This window comes from Sparus aurata, chromosome 8, assembly GCF_900880675.1.
Source record: "Sparus aurata chromosome 8, fSpaAur1.1, whole genome shotgun sequence".
Taxonomy (NCBI): Eukaryota; Metazoa; Chordata; class Actinopteri; order Spariformes; family Sparidae; genus Sparus; species Sparus aurata.
The window spans coordinates 34,148,443-34,172,893 of record NC_044194.1 but is presented as its reverse complement, the minus strand read 5'-3'; the positions used below and the strand labels follow the sequence as shown (position 1 = coordinate 34,172,893).

The 24,451-nt window shown below is 40.9% G+C and overlaps 1 protein-coding gene across 3 annotated transcripts in view; it reads left to right on the top strand.

Moving 5' to 3' along the window:
* The first annotated feature begins 204 nt into the window (after positions 1–204).
* dnajc24 (DnaJ (Hsp40) homolog, subfamily C, member 24) overlaps positions 205–24,451 on the top strand; it is a 34,058-nt gene continuing 9,811 nt past the window's right edge. Inside the window, exons 1-4 of one of the 3 annotated variants that reach the window (XM_030426314.1) lie at positions 205–314; positions 7,131–7,234; positions 14,290–14,425; positions 21,341–21,409. In XM_030426314.1, the coding sequence (XP_030282174.1) occupies positions 7,133–7,234; positions 14,290–14,425; positions 21,341–21,409 (307 nt within the window). In that variant the 5' untranslated portion in view covers positions 205–314; positions 7,131–7,132. Of the gene's footprint in view, positions 315–7,130; positions 7,235–14,289; positions 14,426–21,340; positions 21,436–24,451 lie in introns of all 3 variants that reach the window. The other 2 variants (XM_030426316.1, XM_030426315.1) reach the window with 2 other exon arrangements.

Genomic DNA, 24,451 nt, shown 5'->3' with positions numbered 1-24,451 from the left:
TATTTTAGTGTGATAGATAGATAGATAGATAGATAGATGTAGGCTACTATTACATCATAAGAACGTGGTAAAAATGGACTGTCAATGCATAATAAAAAACAGTATGTACAGGTGGTACATAAACATCGTACAGGACTCATATTTGCATTTTGTTCGTCACAGTTATTCTAAAAAGAAGAAAGAAAAAAGACCGGAAGTCTTCGTTCTCATCAGCGGAACTCTGTAGGCGGACCAAGCGCACAGGCTGTTTCCAGGGGGACTCATAACATCGCTGAACACCATGTCCGCTCCCAGATGATAGCATGATTTTGAAGGTTTGTTCACATCTTTACACTCCGAGCACACACATTGACAGCAACAGCACGGGCACAGACTGCTCTGTGCTCAGTTAGCGGCACAATGAGCTCACACCGGACACACGAGACGCTCGTTTGTCTCCGCGCGCTGCCATCACTGCACGGCGCTAAATAACGTCACTGCGATCTACGCGGACAGTTTCCACAGACTTAATTGAGCTGGCTGGGTTCCTCTGCACTCTGTGGTGGGACAGGTGATCATACCACAGGACTGTGGGGGGGTGGGGGGGCAGACTGAACCGGGAGGTCTGCGTCAGGACCACTCAGACGTCTCCATGCTTGTCTGTCCTCACAGCTCGTTGACATGAGACAGTTTTACCGAATCTGTTGTTATCCACTACTGATGGACAGATTAGTATTTTAATGAGATAAGAAAACAGAGGATCCAAATTCATCGTAGCTTTGCTGAAGAACTTCCAAGTCCGGAAATTGTCGTTTGTTATATTGCAGTGTAATGTCATTGTTTAATGATTGTATTTACATTATAAAGCTCCTGAACCAACTCCTAAATTAAGTGATTTTTGAGTGTCATTCTCTGGTTTTGAAATGTGTGTAGAATTAAAAGGATGGTATAGTCATTGGTGTCAAAAATTGGCTTTTAAATCAATCGAACATTGATGATGTTAAAAATTATATTTGCAGTGATTGCTCAGCATTGGTTGTGCGAGGGAGAGCCAGAATGCGTTCCCACCACTAAACATTTTATTGTCCATCTGAAGAGCCGTCATCCCCACCATTACAACACATTTTTGACAATGAAGAAAGACAAGGAGAAACAACAGGTACCTGCTGGGACAAAAACTCATCAGCAGCTTCTTCTGGAGTCCTTAGATGAAGCCAGAAAATATAACCTTGACTATCCAAGGCATTAAAGGCATCCCTCAGAAACTGACGGAGTATAGGCTATTCTTCTGTACAACCGGTCTTGGTTCTTCGTTGAAAATGTTCGATTCAGCATTTTGGTGGACTACATTGAGCCACGTGGCACGATCCTAGGCTGCTCGATTATGGCAAAAATCATAATCACGATTATTTTGATTGATATTGTAATCACGATTATTAAAGACGATTATTCATTGATTTGAGAACAAGCACTTATAGAACTTTGAACTCTGGTATTTCTTTTAAACACGATAAGTTTGAACTGAAAAACTGAAAAATGCAAATAAATAAGAGAAAAATATATCAATAAACTGAATTAAATAATATGTAAAAATAAAAAATTAACACTATCCGGGTGCGGCTCGACCATAGGTCCGTTGTGGTGGCAAAATATAATGCTGTTGACACTTCTCTTGCAACTTTTCTGCGACATTCGTCATAAAGGGCAGGCAGCACAATTCTGCTGAAATGGTGACGTGATGGTAACACACATAGTGTGTCCTTAATTGAGGACTGTGTGGCGGTGGCAGGAGTTGAGGAGCTTTTCATTTTTCAGTTATGACTTTAAATGATTAAATAAATTGGTCTTGTTCCCTTGAGGTGCAGACACAGTCACGTGACATACCTTGCACAATATCTTCGTTTGTTCCTAGTCAGACTACTCGAAACCGAAGTGTTTCCACAACACAGAATTCGCTTTACCTTTCTTCCCGACCAAAGGCTGCCTTTCTGCCATCTTCTGCCGCACTGGCAATATGCACCGGCGTGGCTGAAAGCGAAACATTTTCGGGCGGGGGCGGAGCGGAGTGCACAGGTGGAGATGGAAGGGTTCGCTGCATTTACCTCACAAGACACGGCGTGAGGCAGAATGATCGTTTTATTATGATTATCTTGTTTTCATGATGAGGGAAGCCAAAATCGAAATTGAAAGTGAAATTCAATTAATCGCCCATCCCTACACGATCACCAGTCAGAGGTATTTTTCTGATGTAATTTTAGGTCTTACCTAAATTGCAAGCGGTCATTTACTGCACCATTGAGAAGCTTACTGCCTATGTCACTTTGGTAAGTTTGACCTCAGACATCTGCACAAACAGTGTTAGCCCCGTTTGCATGCTGAGCCATGTCACAATGGGTATGATGAAGACCTTGTGCTTGAAAAGGCTAGGCTAGATAGATAGATAGATAGATAGATAGATAGATAGATAGATAGATAGATAGATCTCATCCTTACAATATTATTGCAGTATCAAGGTATTTGTTCAAAATATTGTTATACCCAGTCCTGTCCTTTGAGGGCCAAGATATTGAGGTACAGTGCCTTGCGAAAGTATTCACCCCCCTTGAACTTCTCCGCATTTTGTTACGTTTTAAACACAAATGTAAATGTATTTTATTGGGATTTTATGTGATAGACCAACACCAAGTGGTGCATAACTGTGAAGTGAGTGAAAATTATACATGGATTTAATTTTTTTTTTCCAAATAAAAAACAGTAAAGTGTGGTGTGCAAAAGTATTCACCCCCTTTACCCTGATACCCTTAAATAAAATCCAGTGCAACCAGTTGCCTTCAGAAGTCACCTAATTAGTAAATGGAGTCCGCTTGTGTGTAAACTTATCTCAGTGTAAATACAGCTGTTCTGTGAAAGCCTCAGAGGTTGGCTAGAGAACATTAGTGAACAAACAGCATCATGAAGCCCAAGGAACACACCAGACAGGTCACAGATAATTGTGGAGAAGTTTAAAGCATGATTAGGATATGAAAAATATTCCAAGCTTTGAACATCTCACAGAGCACTGTTCAATCCATCACCTGAAAATGGAAAGAGTATAGCACTGCAAACCTACCGAGACATGGCCGTACATCTAAACTGAGCAAGTAGAGCATTGATCAGAGGAGCAGCCAAGAGGTCCATGATAACTCTGGAGGAGCTGCAGAGATCCACAGCTCAGGTGGGAGAATCTATTAGTCATGCACTCCACAAATCAGGCCTTTATAGAAGAGTGGCAAGAAGAGAGCCATTGTTGAAACAAAGCCATGCAGTTTGCCACAACAATCATGTGGAGGAAGATGCTCTGGTCAGATAAGACCAAAATTGACATTTTTGGCCTAAATGCAAAATGCTATGTGTGGTAGAAAATGATCACCCTGAACACACCATCCCCACCGTGAAACATAGTGGTGGCAGCATCATGCTGTGGGGATGCTTTTCCTCAGCAGGGACAGGGAAGCTGGTCTGAGTTGATAGGAAGATGGATGGAGCCAAATACAGGACAATCTTGGAAGAAAACCTGTTAGAGTCTGCAAAAGACTTGAGACTGGGGGGGAGTTTCACCTTCCAGCAGGACAACGAGCCTAAACATACAGCCAGAGCTACAATGGAATGGTTTAGATCAAAGCATATTCATGTGTTAGAATGGCCCAGTCAAAGTCCAGACCTTAATCCAACTGAGAATCTCTGGCAAGACTTGAAAATTGCTGTTCACAGACACTCTCCATCCATTCAGACTAAGCTTGAGCTATTTTGCAAGGAAGAATGGGCAAATATTTCAGTCTTTATATGTGCATCGCTGGTAGAGACTTACCCCAACAGACCTGCAGCTGTCATTGCAGTGAAAGGTGGTTCTACAAAGTATTGACTCGGGGGTAAATACTTTTTCACACCACACTTTTCTGTTTTTGATTTGTAAAAAATAAAATATAATCATGTATCAATTTCCTTCCACTTCACAATTATGCGCCACTTTGTGTTGGTCTTTAACATAAAATCCCAATAAAATACATTTACATTTGTAGTTAAAACATGACAGAATTTGGAAAAGTTCAAGGGGGGTGAATACTTTTGCAAAGCACTGTATATATTGTGTATCCTAATATAGGGGTTTGTGTGTGACCAACACTCTGGGCTTAAGTACAATACTTTGCAACTCGATATTGGACTCCTCACAAGCAGACCCCAGAGAGTTTGGATTTGCAGTTACACCTTCTCTATGTTAGTGCTCTACACTGGAGCCCCCCAGGGCTGTGTGCCCAGCCCACCCTGTTCACACTGTACACCCATGACTGCACTCCCAGACATCAGGAGAGCTCTATTGTGTAGTAAGAGGAGGACACCACCACATTGTAAACAATGATGAGTATTCATATCAGGAGGAGATCAACAATTTGTAAGAGGGGTGTACAGAGAGCAATCAAATATATAGAACAAATATAAAAGCTCAGAAAAGGCTCTACATCCTATGGAAAGGCAATATTTTGGTCAATTTTTACAGAGGAGCGATACAGAACATCGGTGACATCTTTGAAGTGAGATGTCTGCACAGAGCGCAAAGATACTAAGATACTAAGACAACACCTAACCAGCCACAGTCTGTACACCCTGCTGCAAGCTGACAAAAGATACAGTATCTGCTGACTAACCAGCAGACTACAGAGCAGCTTCACTCCACAGGGTGAGACTCCTGAACTCATCACCAACATGCAGTTTTCCAAAATAGATTAAGTAGGACTCAAGGACTCCTTCATGTTTAATCCCTTGTGTTTTAAAAAATGAATAATTAATTTACCTTTACCGTTGATCAGAGAAGAGAGACAGAGAAGAATTGTCTCTTTCCATTCTCCTCTCCCTGACGATTATGAGTGATTATTTGAAATGCTCTGATTAATAAATGTAAATTAATAATACTCAGTTTGTGATAACAGGTTTGTTTGATTTTAACTGCCCACTAGGGATGTAACGGTATGAAAATTTCACACCGCGGTAATAGTGACAAAAATTATCACGGTTATCGGTATACCGCGGTATTTTTAAAATGTCTTCAAAATGCTGAAAAAACACGGATACACTGATAAATTTAAATAATTTCACCAAGATTTATATTTAAATAGATTTATTATATATCAATATAGTCCAAAACCTTAACAAAACACTGCAAAATCAACATTAAATACAGTAGAATGCGATGTATTGGCAGTAGCACTGGATTGGCCAGCAGAACCTCTCTGTGAAAAAAATGAATAGAACATTTTATTATTAATTATTACTGTCAATACTAAGGGTGCAACCAACAGATCACAAAACTCACAATTCAGATCATATCACTTTTGTTAGAAACAGGTTGGATAATTTTTTAGATCAAAACAAAAAGGATTATTGTTAAATTAATTATGAATACTCTATTTTGGCTCTTATTTCTATCTAGACACTTGTTATATTCACCATTTTATATTATTCTTTATATATAGTCTATTCTACAAATAATCCACAAGTATTATATATTTCTGATATTACTGGCTGGATATATATATTGGCTGTCTGTCTCTCTGTCTGTCTGCTCGTCTGTTGTCACTGGACTTGGTCAGTCTGATTGGTCAGATGTCTGCTGAGCCACAGGTAGACGCTGCTCAGGTGAACGGAGCTCAGATGAAAGTCAGTCATCTCAGTCAGTTTGCGTTCACTAACTCAGTCCACCCAGTACGTGTTTGTCTCAAATCCTCCTCACTGCAGCTCTGCATCAAAATTTGGGGAATTATTTGGTTGACCTTAAAAAGTGAAATCTACAGTTAATAAGCGGTTCAGATAACGTGCCAAATCACGGATCAACTTAGTTAAGTTGTACCACTATCTGGTTAGTTACATTAGTGACACCGGCAAATTAGACAGAGAAAACTTGACATACACATACATCACCCGAGCTTAAGGTTAGCTTACCTTGCATTCGCTGAACAGTTGAGGGCATGCGTATCTTGCAAATTTTCTACACCGTGGTTATCAACCGCGGCGGTTACCATGGTAATTAAAACTTAAACGGTAACCTTCACCGTCGGGAATTTTACCATGGTTTACCGTGACACCGGTAACCGTTACATCCCTACTGCCCACACATAAACCCCACCTAGGAACCCTTTCTGTGGTCTTTGACTTCCTGATTTACAAATGAAATGCTTGATATACCAACAAACTCTCCTTATGACGCCTCAGGATGTACTGGACTTATTCGGTGACCCAAATAAAAGCGCGTTTAGTAGCCTGTCAGCTGAATCTAATGCTGAATACAAAACAGCATCTGATCTGTCTGGTGTGCTGAATTTTAGAAACACATTGTAAGCTATGAACTTGATGTTTCCATGTAAAGGTGTCATTCCTCATCCAAAATCAAAATCAGAAATTAATGGCATTTTAATAAATCCTATAGCTGTACTCCAAATACTTTAGAAGTTCATAATTTTTTTTACTTAATTTCAGCATTTAGTGAGTTTGTATGTATAGTAAACCTCACCAATCACTGGATTGAGTGAACATTTGTCCTGAACATCCAAGAGACACTAAGGACAATTTCATTTAAATCAGGGGTCTCTAACTGCCAGCCCCTGGGCCACAGGCACGTTTCTCTTAGACAATAAATCCTCTGCCAACTTCTTGTTAGTTTGCTCTCTACATGCTAAAAGTTGTTAAATGTGTAACCTGTTGTGCTGAACCTCTGCTGCTGCACAGAGTAACGCCCATCGGTTTTAGTGTCCGCTCTTGGACTGCGGATTTATTAAAGGCAAAACGACATGTGTAGATATTTGAACTTTGTTGACTTAAGGTTTTCTATATGTGTGATACCTATTGAGTCTGTTTTTCTTTGGGTTCAAGACATCTACAAGTTACAGCTTTTAACAGTTTGATTTGTTGCATACTGGATGATTTTATCCTGTTCTGCCAGCCAGGACACAAATTCAATCTTAATCTGCATATTATTTCACTATGTCACACTTCTCTGAAAAAAGAGGCCCTAGGTGAGTTAGAATGGAATGACTAAACGGCCAGTGGGAAGAGCTTTATTTCTACAGTAGAGGTTTGTGTGATTAAGGCGTTAGTCTGATGTCAGTGTTCTGCTGTGGCAGGGATGTCGGAAGCAGCAGAGAAGGACCTGTATGCTGTCCTGGGAGCCAGCTCCTCAGACTCAGTCCATCAGCTCAAACACAGATACCAGCAGCTGGCCTTACAGGTAAATATACTCCTCTGTTTCTCTTTGTGTCACTGTGCCATTATGACACACAGCATGTGGATATTCTCTTCGCCCATCTGACTACTCCGACTACCCAAACTTTTTGGGTTTTCGCTAAACAATTATCATGGCCAAAATAATTCACAGTAACAATATTATTGTGATATCTACACACACTGCAGATGGTAGAGTGTCTTGCTCTCATCTGTCATCTCCACTAACACCATTCTCTGCAGGAGCCATGCACTGTGGTAGTAGCTTGCAGGTTACTGCATCTTCTTCTTGTCTTTTTCCTTTCATGGCGGATGGCAACAAACGATGCATGAGTAAGGAACAGGAGTGATCTAAGAGGCGTAGGAATATTAACATGATATTATCATATTATGTATTACGAGACTCACGGAGGCTGCGTCTTGCTGCTACGTCACCTTAAACTGGTCACGTGATATGGGGGGATATGGGGCTTTGGGATGGGCTCTGCTGTGATTGGCTCTGGTTTGCTAGTGTCTGTGGTGGCTACAATTGACAGTGCTAGTGGAATTGGTAAATCATTTATGAAATAATTTATTAACGGTATCATTGTTGTCCAAACAAATGCAATGTTGCACACCCTTAAACCATGCAGCAGCCATGTTGAAAATCTCAGGTCAGTCTGATCCTGATCTGCAGAGATATTTGAGGTACACACACACACACACACACATAGACAGACAGACAGAGATTCCTTGCTTTCATAGAGAGATTTCCACACTGCAGACATTTTATCAAGTTTGCCAGAGTAACATTACGTGCGTGTCTGCCTTCTGCTACAAATTGTGCTGTGATGTGATAAAAAACGATACCCGATCAGTAGAAAAAGTTTCTTTATTGAACAATTTTATTGAACAATTTAAATGTGCAAAACTACAAGGTATACAATAATAATCAGCACATTGGTGACATAAATAATAAATAAATCAAAGATAAAGTACAAATTAAATAATAATAATAATAATGATAATACAAAGAAAAGGAAAAAATAATAAATAGATAGTTAAAACAGGGGCTTCAGGGGAAAACTTCTCATAATGACTCAGTAAGGTATTCCTTTTTTTGTTATTGAACAAAATCAGAGATTTAAGCAAAGAGCTCAGTTCCAGGAAAAAAGGAGCAAATTTAGGTAGTGATTTTGTGAATTTTTGTTTGTGAATAAAAAAAATTGCACAAAGGATATCAAAGTACATCAGGTATTCAAAAACATTGGGCTCTATCTTGCACTAAGCGCAATTGACTTTGTACACTGGTGCTTGTATAATTCCTATTTTGTATTTGGCGCACATTGGAATTTTCCCTCCACAGACGCACGTCCTTAAATAAGGGAATGACTTTGCGCTCCTGGGGCGGTTCAGCGAAAAGAGGAGGCATGTTCCGGCGCAAACGTTCACTGGTGCTATTTTGCCGTTTCAGAAAACACTTTCGCAACAGACCAGGAAAAACCTAGTCTAAAGTCAGTGGCGCTTATTCAGATGCTATTTTAGCGTGTGCTCAACTTGCATACACTTTGCTTCTCTCATCTACAAGGAAGCAGTTCCCGTTTTTGCAAACCATACAAAAAAAAGTTGAAAAGATTTAAACAGAATAACTAATTCTTTTTCCCTCTGATATGCGACGCGCCCACCGTAGCCGTGAGGGTCCGGGAGTGGCACTGCGCGATGTGCTCCTAGTGGAGTGGGTGGACGGAGATGGAGTTGGGGGAGGAGGAGGAAGGGGGCCAACAGGAGCAGGTGGTGCGTTTGGAGACTTGAGGCGATGCGTCTGAGAGGCCGCAGCAACATCGCCACCCGGTCAAGACGGGCATTAATACCTTGCCGCATCCCGGACAGTGCGGTCCGGTCTGACAATGCTGCCACGGCGTGTAGTGGGTCTGGATCCTCTGCACCTTGGTGTTTGCGCTGCTCCGTCATCAGCTGGCCGTTGCGCACTGCTCGGCCCGTGCGTACTGCTCCCGAGGCCCAGAGCGATGTTCTGGGGATGGCAGCCTTAGAAACAATTGTGGCAATTTCCTCCCACGCCCGTTTAACCAAAGCTAATTTGGATGGATTTCTCCCATCCCCATACAAGGCCACTTCTCGGTCTTTTTATTATGACAACGGCGGCACGTCCAGACGCAGCGGCTTAGAGCTCCCTGTTATTTTGCATCTTTTTTGTGTTTTATATGTCATTTTTTTGTTCTTCTGGCAAACACATGCCACAGCGGCCCATCTACAGTCGCCAAAACCTGATAAGAATTGGCTTTCAGGCAAAAATAGAAATCACAGGTGCATTCGCATGGACCCACAGCATCCCACCGGAGATAGCGAGACCGCCGGGCACCCCATGGATTGTTATCGGGTCCAGCAAGCACTGGAGGCGGCGCAGGGAGAGGAGGCAGAAACGAGGATGCCAGGCAGGACTACTAAATCAGCTTAGGAACCAACCACACAGACCTCCGCTACCATCTATCTTCCTCACAAATGCAAGATCCCTTGCGAAAAGATAGATAAGCTGCAGTCACAGATCGCCTACAACCGCCAGATCCGTGACTGTTGTCTTTTGATTGTTAGCGTATCCTGGCTGCGCCCGCATATCCCCAATGCTACCGTGGAGCTTGCAGGACGCACCTTTCACCGCTGCTTGGACAGCAGAGTGATAGACACCCACTGCTCACCGGACTTAGATGTCTGTTCAGTGCAGACCCTTCTACCTGCCACGGGAGATAACGGTTGCCATAGTAACCGTTGTTTACATCCCTCCCCATGCTAACGTTAGCACAGCACTCGGCCAGCTTGAGCTCATGGTATGTAAACAACAGAGGGCTCATTCGGATGGCGTGCACATCTTTGCTGGGGACTTTAACAAAGCATGCCTCAAGACTGTTCTCCCAAAATTTCACCAGCACATCAAGTGTGCAACCAGGGGAGAAAACACACTTGATCATGCTTATTCTAACATCAAGCATGCCTACAGAGTGACCCCCCTCCCCCACCTCGGACAATCAGACCACCTCTCTCTGCTCCTCTTCCCTGCCTACTACCCCCTCAGAAAGCAAACAAAACCAGCCACCCAGACCATCAAAGCCTGGCCTGAAAATGCTCTCAACCAGCTGCAAGACTGCTTTGCCTGCACAGACTGGAGCATTTTCGAAGATCAGGACCTGGACACACACACCGAGTCTGTCCTCTTCTTCATCAGGTGCTGTGTAGATAACGTCACCGAGGATAGACGCATCCGGATCTTTCCGAACAGAAAGCCCTGGATGACAAAGGAAGTCCAGACCCTGATCAGAGCTTGTAACTCGGCCTTCAGGACGGGAGACAGAGCTCTCTACAGCACTGCCAGAGCTGACCTGAGGAGGGGCATCAAACAGGCCAAGGTCTCCTACAAGAACAACATAGAAGGATACCTGACGGACAATAACCCGCGTCAGATGTGGAGGGGCATCCAGGCCCTAACCAACTACTAAGGCAACCCCCCTCCCACATCCTCCAACAGCAGCAGCACACTGGCAGAGGAGCTAAACAGCTTCTTTGCCCGGTTTGAGACCACCACCACACACCTGCAGTCACTGCCTCCCCCTGGTTCCAGCACCCCACCTCTCTCTCTCCAGGAGCACGAGGTGAGAAAAAACTTAAGAGCAGTGAACCCCAGGAAAGCTGCTGGTCCTGACGGTATCCCAGGGGCGGTGATTAAAGCATGTGCAGACCTACTGGCAGGGATCCTCACCAAAATCTTCAACCTCTCCCTGACACATGCCACCGTCCCCACATGTCTGAAGGCCTCTATCATCGTCCCCATCCCCAAAAAAACTGCCATAGACAGCCTGAATGATTACAGACCTATCGCTCTGACGTCTGTAATCATGAAGTGCTTGGAGCGATCAGTTTCCCAGCACATCAGAGACTGTCTCCCTCCCTCCCTCGATCCCACCAGTTTGCCTACAGAGCAAACCGTTCTACAGAGGACGCCATCGCCCTCACACGCCATACAGCGCTGAGCCACCTGGAGAACAAGAAGAGCTATGTGAGGATGCTCTTCGTGGACTACAGCTCAGCATTTAACACCATAATTCCACACATTCTCATCACCAAACTGCTGGAACTACAGATCCCCCTCCCCACCTGCAATTGGATTAGAAACTTCCTGTCAAGTCGCCCACAGTCTGTGAGACTCGGCCCCCACCACTCCACTGCACTCATACTCAGCACTGGTTCCCCTCAAGGCTGCGTTCTGAGCCCTCTTCTGTACGCCCTGTACACTTATGACTGCTCTCCAACTCATCCAACCAACCACATTATTAAATATGCGGATGACACCACAGTGGTTGGACTCATCCGAGGCGAGGACATGACAGTGTACAGGGCCGAGGTGGAGGAACTGTCACTATGGTGCTCAGACAACAACCTGACCCTGAATATCCAAAAGACAAAAGAACTCATCATGGACTTCAGGAAGAACAGACATGACCACACCCCCCTCCTCATGAATGGAGAACAGGTGGAGACTGTCACCACCTTCAGGGTTCTGGGTACCCACATCTCCGCAGACCACTCCTGGACTTACATCATCAGGGCCCTGGTTAAGAAGGCTCAGCAGCGACTACACTTCCTGCTTATCCTCAGGAAAAACAAACTGGACACAAAGCTGCTGCTGGCCTTCTATCACTCCTCTGTGGAGAGCGTACTGATGTGATGTCTGGGTGTGTGGTACGCAGGCTCAACCGCCGAGGACAGGAAGGCGGTGCAGAGGGTCATAAACACTGCCCAAAAGATCATCGGCTGCCCTCTGACCAGCCTGGAACACATCGCCACATCCTGCTGTCTCAGGAGAACCAAGGCTATCACAGGAGACCCCTCACACCCTGCCTACCCCCTGTTTGATCTGTTGCCCTCTGGGAGACGCTACAGGTCAACAAAGTCCCACACCAGCAGGCTGACAGACAGCTTCTTCCCCTGGGTCATACGAACTACAAATACGAACGGATACACTCACAACCCCCCCCCCCCCCCCGCCCGAACAAACCCAATCTACCTACTCCTACCTCCCTTTAAGCACCTTAAAGGGCTATATATATATAATTTATTTATATTTATATTACTATTTGTTCTATGTGTTGCTTTTTTTTATTTGTTGCTGTAAGAGCACCCTCAATTTCATTGTACTCTCCTGTACAATGACAATAAAGACTATTCTATCCTATTCTATTCTATTCTTTACGGCCCTGACGAGAACGTCGGCCTCCTCGGCTGTGAACCGCTCCTGGCGTGCGCCTGGCAAATTCGCCATTATAATAGCAATCCGCCATGGAACAAGCGCGCCTGCTTTTAAAGGGAATGTGAGATGACGCTTTGATTGGTTTATTGCACGTTAGGCCCAAACCACGCTACTTCAGACCAACCTATATTAGATTTGCGTCGGGCGCAAGAGTCATTTATCCCGCTGGCATAATAGCAACAGCGCCTGAGATCCGCCCACAAAGCTACTTGCGTTTGATACTTGCGTTTCAGATCGTTAAGATAAAGCCCATTATCTCCAGGGTTAACACAGTAGCAATTAACACATTAACATCTTAAGGGTAAGCGAGTAGACAGAGTTAGCAGCATCAAAAAATGAGATTCAACATCACTCCAAAACTTTTTATATATATCACAATAAAAAAACAAATGTGAAATTGTTTCTATATTGTGATTACAAAAAGTAATCATAGTAGGAATCAAGTAGGAATCATCAACATCTATAAACTTAGCAATAATATTACTAACTGGGTATATATCATGCATTATTTTAAAATGCACTTCTTTAGCCTTGTTAGTAGGGCTGCAGCTATCGATTCTTTTTGTAATTGATTAATCTAGCACTTTATCGATCGATTAATCGAGTAATCGGATAATATTTTACCGCGTTTTTAAACAACCAAAACAAATAATGCATAACGAAAATGATGTGGCTGTAAAATGATCAAGCATTTCTCAAAAAAACAGAGGTATGACGCGCTGGTGTGCTTCCTGAACAACAGTCCATGTGGAACAATCAGATCCCTGCGCGTATAGTGCGCGTCATAGGAATTTAACGAGGCTTCGAGGCAGAGTTTTTGCCTCGAGGAATTTTTATAATCGAGTTAATCGAGTAACTCGATGAATCGTTTCAGCCCTACTTGTTAGATATGCAATATTTGTTGGGTAGTAGCCAAGCTCTTCTCCAGTTTATGTCCTCTATTTGGGACCTCCAGTAAAACTTGCTTCTAGACACAACTCTATTCATTATTTGAAAACACTGGCGCATATGTTTATTATTACACTTTGTATCTGTTATTTCAATTCCACTCAGCATCAGTACAGGTTGACTTCTTTTATATTCACTGTAACTCAAGTGGCTTTTTAGTTGAATTAACTCTATTGGGGTAGCACAAGTTACAGCTATAAATTCTCTGGAGGGAACAGGAAACCTGTGTATAGACATAAAATGTTCGTAAGGTTTCGTAGGTAAATGTGAGTCATTTGCCGAGCAAATGTCTGTATCATCAAATCTGGAAACCCTGAAGTGCATTTGCTGAAGTCAGTGCATGATTTGAGCAAAGAGAAGTACTGTGAATGGTCAAAAGAGTAGGGCTACAGTGTTTAGTCAGATTTGTGGGAAAGTTGCAGTGATTGGACAAAATTGCATGGTTGCAAACAGTGTTGTTTTTAGCAGCCATTTTAGATTTAGTTTTAGTCTTTTGGACTAAAATGCTTTTTAGTTTTAGTCAAATTTTAGTCAGTTCTATATGTGATAGTTTTAGTCCAGTTCTAGTCGACAAGCTCAAAACTCGAAGTTGGGCAGTGAACGGTGACAACTGTTTATGGTGATTGGTTGAATTTGCATCAATTGGTGCCATCAAAACTTTGAGGGACTGCTAAACAGTGTTGCACGTGCCAAGTAAGAGGGACGTGCCCAGTGGAATAAAGGGGTAAGTTTGTCATATCAAGTTGGTGTCTTTCAAAATGTAGACTTTGTAGCGTTAAATTCTAGGTGTATATGTATTTGTGTTTGTGCATGCACAGTACCACCCTGACCGTCTTAGAGGGGAGAGATCTTTGGAAGTAGAGTCTGGTGTGAAGAAGTTTCTGGAGGTGGATGCAGCCTGGAGGATCCTTAGAGACCAGAACACCAGGAGACAGTATGACCTGCAGCGCAGAGGTGGGACACATTTTGTTTTATTGCGAAAGTCAAGATTTGCTTTTAGGAAAGAAGGTCCAAGATGGTTTGGTTTTATTTTGTTACTGCATATGGAATTTGGTCAATTCGTCAAAAGTGCTGTTTTGGCCCGCCGGCCGCCTATTTGTGGCCCCCGAACTATTATTCCTACACCATGTGTTTTGGTTGGGTCAGCACGTGTAGACTGCACTCCATGCCAACGATACACAGACAACGTGTTACTGGGTCTGTCACTGCTGCGAGCACAATTTTTAACTTTAAATTTTTTTTAAAATTCAGAGGTAAGAACAACAAAAATTAATGCACTGAAATCGCCATATCAAGCTGCAAGCAGGATTCTTGTCACATCTATGACACAACAATAGAGTGCTCACTTAGAGACTTTTTTTAATTTTAATTTGTCAAAATGGAAAATGACATTTTATTTTAGTTTGTATTTTTGTTGTTTTGAATTAAAATTATATTTTGTTTTGAAATGTATGTATATATATATATATATAGATAGATAGATAGATAGATAGATAGATAGATAGAATTACTTTAATGATCCCAGACTGGGAAATTATTTAATATAATATATATTAATATATATATGTGTGTGTATATATATATATATATATATATATATATATATATATATATATGTGTGTATATATATATATATATATATATATATATATGTGTATATATATATATATTAGGGCTGTCAAAGTTAACACGTTAATCGTGCGTTAACGCAACATCCTCTTAACGCCGTTAATTTTTTGAACACGCGATTAATGCTCGGTATTAAAAAAAAAAAGAAATGCAAATTGTTTGATTTACGGCCGTCAGTGGCACCTGTAGTCTTGATCCAGAGGGTGGCAGAAGAATAAAAAAGGGAATCAGAAGAAGAAGAAGCAGGGTTGGCATTCAGGAAAAACATGGTGGACTGAAAAGCGAAAGTGAAAGTAAATGGAGAAAGGACTTATGAACGGCAAATTCACTTTCAAAACACTGCCAGATGGTTCGGTCGATAGGACAAAAGTTATCTGCACCTACTGTTGACATGAAATGAGTTACCATTGGAGTACGTCGAGTCTCAAATATCATTTGCAAGCCAAACACATGGCAGATGCAGAGAGCCCAGCCCCTCGTCAAAAGCAGACATCCACCATGTTTTGATCCCATTTAGGGTGAGGGGATACTTTTTGAGCCTTTTATTTATTTGAAGTGCATGATTTGAAGTGTTGAATAAACATTTTCATAAAGCAAGCATATTTGCCCTTCCTCATGTTGTTAAAAATATCAAGAACATGAACAAAATACATTAAGGTACATTTAGAACAGAAAGAAATGTGTCAAAAAAATTTCCATTCATTTGCGATTAATTGCGAGTTAACTATAGACAAAATGCGATTAATCGCAACTAAAAAAAGTAATCGTTTGACAGCCCTTATATATATATATTTTACAGTATTATTGCATTTGGCCTGACTGACCTCAATACATGGACCTTAGAGTCATTTGAATAAGTTGTTAGTGCATGAAGTAAAGTGTAAGAACTGTAATGGGTTGGTTGTTTATGCTGGAAGTGTGGAAGGCGTTACTAACGCCGTTATTTTTTTCAGTAAAAGGTAATCTAACTTATTACTATTTCCATCGCTACAACGCCGTTACCGTTATGGACAATTAAATGTGGCGCGTTATAAACTGAAGCTACTCATTGAAGCTGTTGTCATCCGACTTGGCTCTCAGCCACAAGAGCTACAAAGCTGTTTGTTTTTTTCTTTGGTGATGAGGGAGGGGCGAGACAACTGCATAAGTGATGATGATTGGCTAAGGTAGAGTAAGAGTTCGTAAGCCAATCAGATGCAGTGTTCAGTTTACACACAATCCACACATGCACACAGCAGCCTCACACACACAAACTAGCAGAGGTAAGTTGCAGCAATGGTGAGTCCGGAGGGAAAGTTGGCGTAATAATACCACTCACCTGCCAGCTGATGTCATTTCAATTGCCCTTTTCAGTTTGAAATAGGTAACATTTCTGACATGAAATGTTAAAGTGATGGATTTCTGTCACTGAGATATGGGTGATTTTTATAATAATGTTATACACAGATTAAGGCCCATTAGTGGAATTAGACACAATGTGCAGATCAGAGAGACAGACAGCAATGAGTTAGAAATGTTATTGCAAGGACAAGGGGAATTTTTTCTTCTAGCTGTACACTGAGGTATTTTAAAAACGTATTTTGCTGTTGAATCCTTGATGACCATCGCAAGCACCCACAATAGTAAAGAAGTAATATACAGATTATACTGTCTTCAGTGGGCTAACTTACTGTGAAACAAACTATATCTGAAATGCATAGCTAAGACATGAAGTGAGTATTCCCTGAGCCTATGAGTAAATAAAAAAAAAAACAGAAAATCTTTTGATACAAATAAAATGCAGCTTATTATTCATGCAACCCTGCTTTTAAGTATTTTAGTGTAAAAAGTGTGCATCTTACTCTCAACAGCTGTAGTCAGCATGATTCACACAAGTCACTGTGGATTCCATTAGCTACCCAGAGTCACTTGGAAAAAAACTATTTAAATGCATCAAAACATTAGAAATAGCAGTTGTTTTCTGTTGGTATTCGGGTGTATGCCTCCTAAAAGCCTAAAACCTTGCCCTCACCATTCATCCTATTTTAAATTATCACTAGTTTAGCAGTGATTATTCCTCACACAGTGTAACACTAATTAAAACACAAGCAAAGTTTAGCACTAATTATTCATGGTTCAATGTCATTATCACTGTCAACTGTGCAACTTGATAATGACTGTTTCCTCAAGAGTGAACTGTAAAAAGAGTGTCTGACATCCATCTGTTCGATGTATTCCATCATCTGTTAGTCCTGCAATGATCAATGATCAGCTCATGATGTGAGGAATATTGTTTGTTACTTGGATATCTTCAGTGATCGGCATGTAATTTAGCTGTATTGATCAGAAATAGAACAATGAGGGCTTATGTTGTTGTTGTCATTTTGAATTGTGTTTAAAACATAGAATGAAACATATATCAAGCAGGGGTTCTTACTTGTCCAGCAGAAAATTGGCCAACTCTGCGTCACTCTTGAGTCCTTACAGATCCTGCAGCTCCCTCCACCTCTGAAATGATGCTCCAATATTTATCCGAGTTTTCTCTCTGGCTCAGCCCAATTCTTACTTTTTACCCGGCTCTTCTTCGTCAGTCTTCTTATTTCTTGGTATAAAATACAGAGCGCAGCTTTTGCACACCTTGCACACCTTAGTACTTCTCAGTACAGTACAGACATTTATCAGGTTATCTGCTGTATTTTCCAGACTATAAGTCGCACTTTTTTTCATAGTTTGGCTGGTCCTGCAACTTATAGTCAGGTGTGACTTATATATCAAAATATATATATAATTTTACATGTTTTTAATCATGTTGTTTATTTATACTGACTGACATGAACCAAGGAGTAAACATTACCATCTACAGCAGCGAGTGGGCGCTCTAGGCTTGTGACAACTATATGCTGCTCCTGTACCACTGAAAAAATTAATTGAAACATCAAATTAGTGACACGGAGGATGAAGAATTAAGTGGATTCAGTGATGTGGAAAGAGATCGAGAGCTTGGTGAACTTTCTTACAGGTAACTTGCTTGCTGGCTTGTTATGTTAATTTAGCCTAATCAGCCTCCCAGGTATGTTCTTTACGTTACTGTGTCGCTGAATAACTGTTAATGTGTTACGTTAACATACCAGACACCTATTCAGCCTGTTGTTCTGTGTGCTATTGTGTAGTTGAATAACTTGCCTTTCCAGATTAAATGTCTGTTCTTGGTCTTGGATTTTGTGAAATAAATTTCTAAATAAATGCGACTTATAGTCAGGTTGCAGCTTATATTAGTTTTTTTCCTCTTCATGACGCAATTCTGACTGATGCGACTTATACTCCAGAGCAACTTATAGTCCGGAAAATACGGTACCTAACCTGATGAAGGTCTAAGTACTGAAACATTGTTGTCAAAAAACTTAATTGCAAGTGCACGATGTGCAAGACTCTTTTTCTTGATCTGGTATAAAATGAAAATAAAAAAAAACATCTCTGTGTTTTTTCTTTTTTGTGTGTGTGTAAAAACAATACACTCATCACATATAGTAGGCTATATGCGGACTGTGTAAATTATCTTTAAAAAGGTGCCTGAGGAAAAGCGGGGAAAAGTGTCAATAAGTTAACAGAAAGTTAAATTCAGTGTTGGCCATTGATTCATTATTTACCCGACTTAACCTACATTTCCTTAACGCTATGTTGGGATTGATAGTAGGGCAGGTTTGGTAATTAGAAATGAATATTATTGATGGTAATTATTAAAATTAAATTGATAAAAAATGACCACACATGCCCTACCATCAGTCCCAACAATTATGCCCATGTGAGGCCATCTTAAACCCCCTTTATTGCAATATTTATGTACAGTAATCTATAATTATTACTTTTTTATTTTCCCCAAAAAAAATTTGGGGGAAAAAAAGAAAGTGAAACTCACCAAATACACTGATCAGGTATAACATTATGACCACCTGCCCAATATTTTGTTGGTACCCCTTTTGCTGCCAAAACAGCACTGACCCGTCGAGGCATGGACTCCACTAGACCCCTGAAGGTGTGCTGCGGTATCTGGCACCAAGATGTTAGCAGCAGATCCTTTAAAACCCTTTAAGCCCCAAGCCAATTTTCTAGGCCTCTGCTCGAAAATTGCATATCCGTAATAAAATGAGTATATCTCTGTAACCACAAGGTTTATTTGAATACTTTGATGTTTGATGTTTAGTTCTTTATTTGAGTAGTGTTTGGGCTGTGTTTGGGTCATATAAACATGTTTTTTACACGTTGTAGCCTAGACAGCCCTGAGTCAAAAATTGTTGATGGTTGTGATGGTCAGTGTTCGGAATAATTCCTTCACTCTTCCTTTAATTTTAAGTACTTTACAAATATGTATATTTAAAGTGAACTCCTTTTTTGATCCTGTTATTGGTCTGGATATTGGTCCTTTATTTCTGACTTGTTCCCTGTTTTAATGGTTTGATCATCATTTTTATACATTTTTAATGAATTTAGTTTTAATCATTACTATCAATAATAATTAATGTCACACCTGCCCTACCATCAATCCCAAAATCTAGGACCACCAGCATTCAGCACCAGCGCCCACTGCAACGTCTGCCAATGCATGTAATTTTATCATTTGTGTTCAGAAGCACATATAAAGATGTAAACATTACATTCATTTGATAAAGTTACTGGACAACATGGAAAATAAACATAATGTATAATGATAATAGGGCAGGAACTGCAGTTTTTTCGATGTCCTGTGCCAATTTACAATGTTTAGGCCTATATTTTTAAAATTTGCACATTGATTCTGAGCCTTGAGATCAAAATAGCCATACTGTAAGTGTTTCACAATAATTGTTCTACCTGGAGATGACGGACGAGCTCTCAGAGAGACCAGTGTGTGTATGCTGGGTTGGAAAGTAGCCGGCAGCTCTGGTGGTCGAACTGTTAAGCTTTATTAGGCGACATTATAATTGCTCATTTGCTATAAGTGAGAGTAATTTTAGATGTTGCTTACTGTTTATAGCCTATACTATTTAAAACCCCAAGATCTAGTTAGTAGACTAACAAAATACAGGTTTGTCTGGTGGCAGTTTCGCATGTAACCAATGCATGATTACACATTATGTGCAATAAACTACCCTAATTTTAGATAGTCCTAAATAACAAACTAATATCTAAACAGGAATTTAATTCTGACACATAGTAATCCGCTAATTAATGTGCTTTCAACACGCGCTTTGATACGTACTGAGTCAGTTTAGCGCATTGATTTTAACTTGAAGAAACAAAACAGCGTGTCCCCGCTCCTTTTCTGCAGTGTCGCAGTACCTTCCAATGTTGCATGTTTAGTGTGTTTTGTTATTGATTTTAAAGGGCCACAGTGGCACATGAGCATGCACATCGGAGACATCTATTTGCTGGGCTGGTCAACTCTGGTTAAGCCCCCTGCTAACTTGGATGGGGATAAAATCATTTAATCATGTGGCTTCTCTACACTTTTCAAATGTTATGGCACCAAATAGATTAAATTGTATGGTTGTCATGCTAAAAAAAAACAAGGGTGCTCCAATCAGGATTTTGGGGGCATCAGCAATCACTGGTTGCTGGAAGAAGTGTTGGCTGATACTGATCACCCGTCACCGATCAAATGGACAGTACTTTAATTAAGCTGATGTTAAGTGCCTAACTCCAAAGTCATAGTAATCTGTACTCGGCTTAAGTAGTCGACTTCAGTACGTTTATTTATAATTTATATAATGATTCTCTGAAAAGTTAGGTCTTAGGCTGGGTAGTGAGCCAGTTTTTGCAACCAGCCCCGACACAGCACTGTTAAGAGAGAGATAACTATGGTAAAATCATGAAAGGAGGGGCTTTGTTGTAACCAGTGCCGTGACCAGAATTTCCGAGAAATGGAGCAGCACCAACAGAAACACTGTTTTTCAGACACGCACAGCTGAGTATTATAAGTGTAGCAGTGGAAATGTACTCTGTGACAGCTTATAATTTGGCCAAGAGATGAAATATAAAGAGAGAACAGCAGAGGGCCAAAAACAGTTTAAATCAGAAAATAATTTTTGGGAGAAACCTTTTGAAGTCAGCGCTGACTCACTTTCTATGTTTTAGTAAAACAAACTACAATGCAAGTCTTTGCTCCAGTCCTGCCTCCTCCAGTCTCTGGATACTGACTGATACATGTGAAGTCGCAATACCTTTACATAATGCTGCTAGTCTTCCTTCTACCACTTCTGTAATACTTGTGTATTTTTCTTCCAGCACAGGAACTGAAACAGGACTTGCCAGTGGATTCTACAGTCTATCTTGAGGACATGACCTGGGACCAGGGTAACACTATGTACATTAAAACACATGTAATAATAAATAACACTTACACACTGAGTGTAAAATTAGCACTTGCTACATTATCACTAGTTAGTCTTTCACTAAACTCATCACTGTAAGTACTACAGAGCAACTTAAGTTGATTCACACTAGTTCATAAGATCTTGACCCTGCTGGACACAATGATGGATCAGTCCGTTTTTTAACAAGTCAGTAGGGCTGCAGCTATCGGATATTTTTAGCTTGAGTACTCTACCGATTTATCCCATCGATTAATTGAGTAATCTAATAAAAAAAATGTCTGCATTATTAAACAATACCAAATGATGCATAACAAAAATGACAGGCCTGTTAAATAAACCAAGCAATTGGTTGTTATTCCTGAAAAAAACATACATTTATTCCAATTCGCAGCTGTCATGTGTGGAAAAAAAAAACATGTATTAATATGCATAACAAATGTCATGATGAAAACTAGCGCTATACTCACTTTAAAGTAATCATCTTAATATAGATGTGTGCATATGCAGCATTAACCATTACTACCAAATAACCTATTAATAATGTCTGGAGTAGGCCTATGTGGTGTGGTGGTAACCTAAGACTGGGAGTAAGGGTGTATATTTGTTTGTGTGTGCACGCATGTGTGAGAGAGAATGAGAGAGACGAGATGAGTGTCTATGTGTGGAAAGGAGTTATTTGGTGTAGGCCAGTGATTCCCAAAGTGTGGGCAGGGGGCCGCGGAGGTACTGCAGGTGGGCCGCGAGAGGTCATTTTCTATTTTGTAATTACGTTTTAAGTTACCATTAAATATTATTGGTTAAATATTTTGATTTTAAAAATTAATCACAACTAATAAAACAAAACCATGTGATTTAAATGACCTGTTATTCTTCATTTATCTGACCTATTTGTAAGCCTAAACTTATCTTATATTTCATTCTTGACGGGGGAATTTTAATTGGGGGGATACCTCCATAGACGGATTACCGCATGGGCAAAGTGCCCCAGAGCCAATTTAAAAAAAATATTGGAATGAATGTGGTTTTGAAAATGAAGTATGATAATAAAATCATTTGAATATTTTAGAAATTATAACACTCGGTTTCCCACAAATGTAATAACTATTTTGTTTGTGGGGATGTGAAAATCTTTCCAACAATAACTTCCCACGAATGTAATAAAACAATGAATAATGGTCGTGGTGGTTGTTGTTTGTTTGTTTGCCGAAATACCTACTAATACTGACTGTGGATGCAAAATCCAGCTCTCCGCTCCGCTATCACACAATGGATCGCCCGCCCGCTCTCTCTCTCTCTCTCTCTCTCTCTCTCTCTCTCTCTCTCTCTCTCCCTCTCTCCCTCTTTTACTTGTTTTGTGGCACATGAATATCTAGTTTAAACAGATTTAGTTCTCTGCATAAGCGAAACGCTTCTTGGAGGATCATCTCTCTCTTTCTCACCGCTGTCAGTGCTGAACCAAAGAAGCACTGACGCATCACTACCTACCAAGTCTATTGATTTCCCCCCTCCACTCAAAAACGTGTTTTTCACATTGTTCCTACTCTTTATGGTTGAGTTTCAAGCTTTTGGGATGCCAAATGTTTGCATATTTCTTGTTTCTGGAATTTTTAATGAGGGAAAACATTTTTAACAAGATAAGGGCCTTCTTAACTTGTTGTAAAAAACTATATCACTATAGCTGTACTCTATACCCAACTGCGTGATGAATGCATTCATTGTGTCTTATATTAAAAAAAAAAAACGAAATAACACCAAAATGTACCTTAATTATACATTCATCAATATTAATATCAGCGCGCATGGTAAACCGTAATTATTGCATATTCACAAACGATTTTAATAGAGAAAACTCAGAACAAGAATATTAACAATTAAAGTAACTTATTTGATTATGAAACATTTTATTTTAACACTTAATATATAATGAACAAATAATAATAATCGAAAAAGCTGGAAACGAGTTGATCTAAAACAAAAAAAAGAGCTGTTGTGATCACTGGTCACAGTCTCCGCAGATTACCTCCGCTCTCCTCACACAGTCACCACACACGGGCTTGTGGCATTTCAAGTGTCCAAAGTTTAGTTCCGTTTGCAGCTCTTTCAGACCGGCACTGCCTCCATTTCCGTGTCTGCTGCTGCTGCTCCGGTGGTTGCTTCCGCTGCTGCCCATCTTGTGCCGACTGCCGCGGCCTCTTTTTCCTCCATGTATACTGCCCTCAGCTCCTCTGCCAGCTGCTGCAGGACTTTCCTCCGGGCTCTCCTGCTGCTGGTGCTCCTTTAATAAGATGCGGACATTGATCCCAGCCAGGTCGAGGATGTAATAGAAGACTGCCACTGGCCATCTTCCTCCGCCTCTGACGGAGTACGCCCTTGCATCTGGTCCGGGACGTCCACGCCGTACTTGGTGTTGTTGTAGTACATCACAGACTCTGGTGTTGCCTTCGCCCCACTAAAGGTGCCCACAGCTGTGTGCACGCTGCTCAGGATGCAGACATTCTTCCTCGGCTTTCCCTGGTACACAGAGTCGCATCACTTCAGCACTTAAGCACCTTGGACAGCTCCGCTTGCTGTTTCACGGAGGGGGGACTCCAGTTAGAGACAAGAGAGACAATGAAAGTAGCAAACCACGCGAAAAATGCAACAATAAAACCCCGCGAAATGATGTGCAGTCATTATGACCGCTTATGGCCGAAATAGGTAAAACCACATCATATTTTCTTTTTCTTTTGTGTAATTTATATGAAAACTAAAATAAAATACAGACACTTTTAGAAAAAGGGTTAAAAGCAGTCTTTAATGTGTAGGAAAGTATGTGGGCCTGACATGGGCAGCACCATAAATATATAATGTAGGAGACACTGCTCACACACTACTTTGATATATATATGATTATTAATCACTGGCAATTAATATTACACTTGTTAAAGGGGGCATCACCTCCCTGTTTAGTTATTGGAATAATCTGGAGGACATTATTCCAAACACCTAACTGTACCAGTTGGCTTGGACTGTTAGAGTCCAT